This window comes from Hydractinia symbiolongicarpus, chromosome 4, assembly GCF_029227915.1.
Source record: "Hydractinia symbiolongicarpus strain clone_291-10 chromosome 4, HSymV2.1, whole genome shotgun sequence".
Taxonomy (NCBI): Eukaryota; Metazoa; Cnidaria; class Hydrozoa; order Anthoathecata; family Hydractiniidae; genus Hydractinia; species Hydractinia symbiolongicarpus.
This window is the reverse complement of record NC_079878.1, coordinates 7,464,178-7,470,741: the sequence shown is the minus strand read 5'-3', so window position 1 is coordinate 7,470,741 and position 6,564 is coordinate 7,464,178. Positions and strand designations below refer to the sequence as shown.

At 31.9% G+C, this 6,564-nt stretch overlaps 1 protein-coding gene across 1 annotated transcript; it reads right to left on the bottom strand.

Annotated features, from left to right (window-relative positions):
* Positions 1–5: 5 nt before the first annotated feature.
* LOC130641038 (forkhead box protein N2-like) lies at positions 6–6,329 on the bottom strand. The gene is made up of 8 exons (XM_057447671.1): positions 6,240–6,329; positions 4,742–5,602; positions 3,089–3,219; positions 2,974–3,008; positions 2,823–2,852; positions 2,647–2,709; positions 2,280–2,412; positions 6–2,150 (listed from the first exon to the last, which is right to left on the bottom strand). Exons 2-8 carry the CDS (start codon positions 5,597–5,599, stop codon positions 1,610–1,612), a joined length of 1,791 nt encoding a protein of 596 aa, XP_057303654.1. The 5' UTR covers positions 5,600–5,602; positions 6,240–6,329; the 3' UTR covers positions 6–1,609.
* Between the last annotated feature and the right edge of the window lie 235 nt (positions 6,330–6,564).

Sequence of the window (6,564 nt, the reverse complement as noted above, 5' to 3'; positions counted from 1 at the left end):
ATAAGTTTGCTACTGTACAACATTGTGCGCACTACAGGAAATACAAGACTTCAAAAATAATACAAGAGTCTTTGATGTGGTATAACATAAGGATCGAATAATTTTTGTCTGTTTAGTAAACTATTCCCTTTAGTTGAAAGCAACATAAACAAGGCGAGCCTTAGATCGACGTAACAAGGATGGATGACAAAATTATCGTAGAATGGATCAACGAGTTACTTTAGGAAAAACGATTTTAGTGATTTCTGTCACTCTTTGCGAAAACTCCAAAATTTAAAAATTCAAATCACAAAATCACGAGAATGTTTTTTCGCGAGACATAAGTCGAAAAAATAAAGTTAACCGTTAATAAAGTTAATCGTTAATCACTAGTTTCTCTCTTCTGACTCACAAAACTTAGAGAATAATTTTACGCGCGAAATATTTTGCCGAATATTTTGCGCTTTTAGTATTTAAGTAAATTGTCACAGATAAAAAGCGGATAGTACAAAAGTTTCTCGTTTCACTAATGCATAGATATAAATTTCTTCAATGCGTACTAAAATTACGGAAAAATTTATTTTATTGTGAAAATAAAAACAAGACAGTTCACACTAAAAATTGACAAAGTACAAACACAACATGGTCCATTAAAAGATGTTTGATTTTTGAAGGAAAAACAACATAGCGAAACAAGTTGAAGGTCACATTCACTATAACACAATTTCGTTGCAAAAGATTAAAAATAGGCTGATTTCTGACCTTATCCTGATCAATTTACCCCATCTTTGCGTACATCAAAACGTGGAAAAGTACAATGAAAACGAAGCCACTAGAATTAGTTTCAATTTTTTTTACATAAAATTAATGATTGGATTGCTTTAAAAGTCTAACCTTCATAGCACTTATCTCAAATTAGTATTTCTCCTTTTAATACAACTTTATGAAGTCAAATATAGACTAAATTTCCAGACCACCAGAAGAAATTAGTTTTCCTAGACTTTTTTCTTGTTTTCCCAAGTTTGTATAGACACCTAATAAATTGTTTGTTTTCTCCCAGCCGAAATCAAATATTGATCAACCCCCCTTTACAGAGATAGAACATCCTGAAATCCTGTGAATTGAATTGGGATTTCTTAGGATAATTCTTACGTCAAAATAAAATTCTAAATGCTTACTATATAATAATTTTATAAAATTTGTAAATTCATCGAAAAAAAAAATAGCTTGTGTCAACTATTCGTACTTATGTTGTTCTATATTTCGTTTCTTTTAAATAAAAATTATACTTAATATATAAAAAAATAAGGCAGCAATGCAAAATGTGATACTGCAAATACTGTACGAGTTACCTGCAGTCAATATAGAACATCAATGCAGCACAATCGAAAACAAATCAAAAGATTTTTAAAGGCCAAAAATGTGGGATCGATATAAGAGCTCACGTTTAGCTACTGGTGTTAATGACAAAACTTTTTTGAAAATTCAACTGCATGATGTGTCTAGAACCTTAGGTTCTCCTGTAAATGCTCTGTCGTGTGCAATGTGCCTTATAAAAAAACTGCCATAATATCAACTGGATAAAATAAAGAATATAATAAAATAAAAATAAAAAGCAAGGCAAAAACTGTTATACGTTTACTTGTCCAAGCTTAGGTGTGTTTGACGAACTTAAAATATTGTTTTCTGCATATTTAGACATATTTTCAAGATCTAACGTGCCTCCCTCATTGTCCTTTGGTGGAAAAGCATACGAGTGATCTGGTGATTCTTTTTTATTTAAAATTTCTAGTTCTTTAGTAGCAGCATTTGCTAAATGTAACAAAGCTGCGACGCCTTTGGATTCCCGTTTAGAATGTGGTCGTACAAGACTATTGAGAGACTTGGAGTATGAGTGATCAAGCATTGTGCTACTCTTAAGCGACCCTTCTTCAGAATAACCACTATCAGCCAAACTGTCATCTCTCTCTTTGTCAACCAATCTCTTCATGTTCTGACTCATTTCATCGTCTTCATCATCGGAGTCGTCATCAGAATTGTAGAACTCATAATCTTCATCCATACTTGCATTCAAACCGCTTTTGCTACGTCCGTTTGAGTTAAATGACAATTTGTTCTGAACTTCGTCAAGGAATTTCTCGATAGAGTATTTGCCTTTAATTGGCTGAAACCTATAAAATTTAATACGAACGTGTTATTAATTCTCCTGAGAAGTAAAAAGGACGAAATTAAGATTAAGATTAATTTAATTCCTGTAAAAAAATTCGCATCAAAAATTCGAAAACAATACCAAAACTTACTTGTTGTCAACTTCATTTTCAGGACTTGAACCTCTACTCATAGAACATCCTTCATCATATGGTTCAATGTAGGTACGCCAGATCCGGAGTAACTCTACACTTGTTGCATTATCATTAGCACAGTTTCTTTTTTCTATAAAATATATTTACAGGATTTGTTGTTTACATTTGCACTCTTTAATTTCGCTTTTTTTAAAGAAAACATTGAACTGAACTGAAACGTGTGCAAAGCCTTTACATAATTTTTTTAAACATTAAGGTATTGTTATATAAGTACATATTATGTCCATATCTGCTTTTAAAAGCCATCTGAGGAAAACAATATCACATAAAAGTCAAATAAAAAAGGAATCAAACAAAAAAGCACCTTTTCCTGGAAATGGACTGCCCATTGAACACATCGTTGCTGCCACGTCAAACTCAGCATCGTCTATAACGGAAACACTTTTTACAAATACAAAATCTATGCATATAAAAATAATCCACAAAGTATACACATACTGAGACTTGACTGTATAATTAAAACTAAAAGTTTTAGCTTACCATGATTTGCAATAAATCTTCCATGGAAATCTAATAAAAATACATACATAAAATACATTTGAAAACAATCTTGCAATTTAACGGCATTTTTTTTTAAAAGCTTAAAATAATTTAAAAATTTACAGTGAGTAATAATCACAAAAAATTGTACCTCTCTTATAAGTAGCTTTATCTTTAGCAAAATATCTAAAAAAGTAGAAATTATCTTGTTACAAAAAGATCTTTACCACAAAGCAATCAACATTCATTAAGGCAAATAAACATACTTATTGCAGCTATGATGATATGGTGATTTGGAGTATGGATATGAATGATATGTTGTCGTTTTGCGTAGTTGCTGTACTAATCCAGCCCTGGCCTCATGATCAATCGTCCACAAAGAGCCTTTCCCTATACACTAATAAGAACATAGCGTTAAAAAAGATATATAGCTTTGGTTAGGAAGGTTAACTTCCATAAGAAAGTTGTAGATCTTTTTGAAACTTAAACATTTTAAGCATGTATATACAACTACATTTTAGATTAACTTTTTTACTACATTCATACACAGATGAGAAGCTGTAAACAGGTGGCATTTTAAGTCAACAACTCTAAGAACATAATATGTACATTCTCTTTAAAGAAAATGAGAGTATAGCCAAGTTTAAATGAAAAAGTTGTCTAATCTGTCACAATATTGACATAAGTAACAACAGAAAACTTTTTTCTGTTTCTTTATACATGCTGTTTGTCGTAAATAATGGATGAAATTTATTACGACAAAAGTGTCATTTTTCTATACTACAGGATGCATTTTCATAAATGTTTTATTTTCAAACAGCTTGATCAAAATAATTAACATATTTATATATAACCAAATCAGTAAAAACAAGATGATTATCTAAACACAAAGCATTTGCATTTAAATATTTTTATAAAAAACTTATTGCAATAAACTTTAACTAATGTACACTGTACATTTAACACGACAAGGATAAAACATGGGCAGCAAATCTTCAACCCAAAGTTGTGTTAATTACTTGATACAAGAGATACCAGTAACAAAATTAGGCAGAGCTACTTTTCTTTTTTATCTTAGATTTGGTTGCATAAATATGAAGGCCTTTTCAGGAAAATTTTAATACGTGTGTGCCAAAAAGCACGCCTCAAATTTTTTTAGGTGTGTTTTTGGGTGTGCTGCACTGGTTAACTTCTTATAAAATTTGTCATTTTGCAGGTGCTATCAATAACATGCCTAAGCCATTGTGTGTGTGTGTGTGGAGGTGTGCGCGTGCTATTGCACGCCTCTCCTGGAAAGGCCTGAATATGTTAATTATTTCGCACCCGTTTTTAAGTTTAATAGTTGTAAAAATAATCTGGTATAACAAAAAATTACACTAATTCCCTCTCCCAAAAACAGATTAATTATGATCCATCATGACCAGAAATTCAATTAAAAAACTAAATGAGACCCCAACATATTTTGCTTATTTGTTATTACAAATAATTAGAAATATTATTAATTTTCATGTACCGCTATAACTGAGAGACAAAATTTGTAGTACTGGGCAGCAATTAATGGCTTAGCTTTTATCTTATTTTTTTAGGCCTGGTTTCATGTTTGTTTTCCTAACTTTCAATTTGCTTTTACAGTCAATCTTACTGTTTTTATTACTTCTTTCTTTATAATTAATACCAAACAAAGCAGACAATATACACCATTATAAAGTACACCAAAAAAAGATGTTTGTGTGTCATTAGCAAACATACAACAATAAAAACATCTATATTAACTACTGGTATATGTCTGTCTGTCATGCAAGATAAACTGCAGTAGTGAGACACAAAATGCAATAAATAAATGCAGGACGGACCTGTGGATTTATCCACAGGCCACTGACTGATGATAATAAACTCAGAAATTTCAAATAGATACTTACTTTCTCTTTTTCCACCTTTTTAAACGATTTATTCAAAGATAAGTTATGTCTGACAGAGTTTTTCCATCCTATTGGCGCTTTTTGAAAATATGGAAAATTATCCTGAATCCATTGATAAATGTCTTTAACTGGTAAACGCTTGCCTTTGGCATTCTCTATTGCCATAAATATTAAAGTAGAAAACGAGTATGCTGGTTTTCTTAATGTTTTATCCACTTCGTTAATTGAATTTAAAGTAGGATCAGGTGGTCCTGTATTTTGCTGATTTTCATTCTTAATTTCTATCTCTTCCTTATTAATGTCTGATGTAGTTTTTGATGAGCCGGGAGAGAATCCATTTAACAAATCACCTTCTTGTAACCAATTTAAGCATGTCAAATCGCTATCGATATCAGTGACTTTATTTGCTCGGAGATCAGCAAAGCAACTCTGGCTTAGATTTGTTTTTACTCTATTAATAGCTGATTGTAATTGGCTACTGCCTGCAGATTGACTTAGTGATCTAAAGATACTGGTTCCCGAATCTGAACTTTGAAAAGATTCTGGTGTTGATGACCTCTTGGCCAAAGGTGCCTCAAGTGTTAATATATCTACATTATTAAAAGATCTCTTCACTGGAGATACAGTTCTGGATATTACTAACTTTTCCTCATTAGCATAAGCTTTTGTATTTAGTGCTGATATATTCATCTTTGTATTCAGAGGGGGATTATTTAAATGGCTATAACTAGCAGAGCCTGGTTTAATAGCAACCATGAGTTCACCAGCACAAGGAGATAAATTCTCATTGTTACTTAAAAATTCCTGTGAGGAACCTTTCTCTTGGGAAACTTTGTTATGGTTTTCCATGACAGTCATTATCTAAAAGAGAAAATGGAGTGCTAAATTAAATTGAAAAACACACATATAGTTAATACCAAAGAATTGCCACATCGAAAAACGTAAAAGTTTATGTATTTGATAAAACTAATAAGCTTAAGAGTTAAACAAAGTAAAAGGAAAGTAACACTATAGTTGAAGAATAAAAAAAGATTTACGACCACAAGGAAGAAACAACTTAAAATATCATTCCATGCACATATCAAACACAGCTATGGCTATATAGCTAATACTAGCATGTTATGTACTTTCAACTAGCCATAAGACTTGGAAAACAGTTGCTTATTTTGGCTAGCAATCTATGCTAGCCGCGTTTTAAACAAATTTAAACCTTCATACTGACCTGTAAAGAACATGGGGTAATGCTATCTAGAAACGCAAGCTTTTAAAAATGCTTTTTTTGCTATGACAAAAGCGTTTCGTGGTTTTATCCACCCTTCTATAGAAGTCCTAGGATGGGTCGCCTCGTGACAAACCAGATAAAGGCTGTTGACTACCTCGATGCTGTTATAACGGCAGATAAGGCAAGCTAAACTATTTTTGACTAATAAATAATAAGGTGAACACTTTTTGATAGTCAAAAGTGTAAATAATAGTTTAAAACATAAAAAATCCTTACTAGATCCAACTGCTTACGAAAGGTTACGTTCGGTTTTTCTATTTGTCACGAAAAGCATGAGAAGGTGAAACGAAAATAATAGAATGTTATTTTATTTTCTAGTTAAGCTGTGCATTAGTAACAATTTCCACGTGACTTAAGGTTTTTAGATAGTTAAGGTTCAACCTTTTAGATACCACGTGATATCTTAACACGTGATACTATTAAGCACACAGTAGCTTCAGAAGCAAAATGGCGGAATAACAATGTGCCAGCAGATTCCACGATGCTATGGTTACCAACAACCAATTACAATCAAGGCACCTTTTAGCGCGGAGAGCATTGC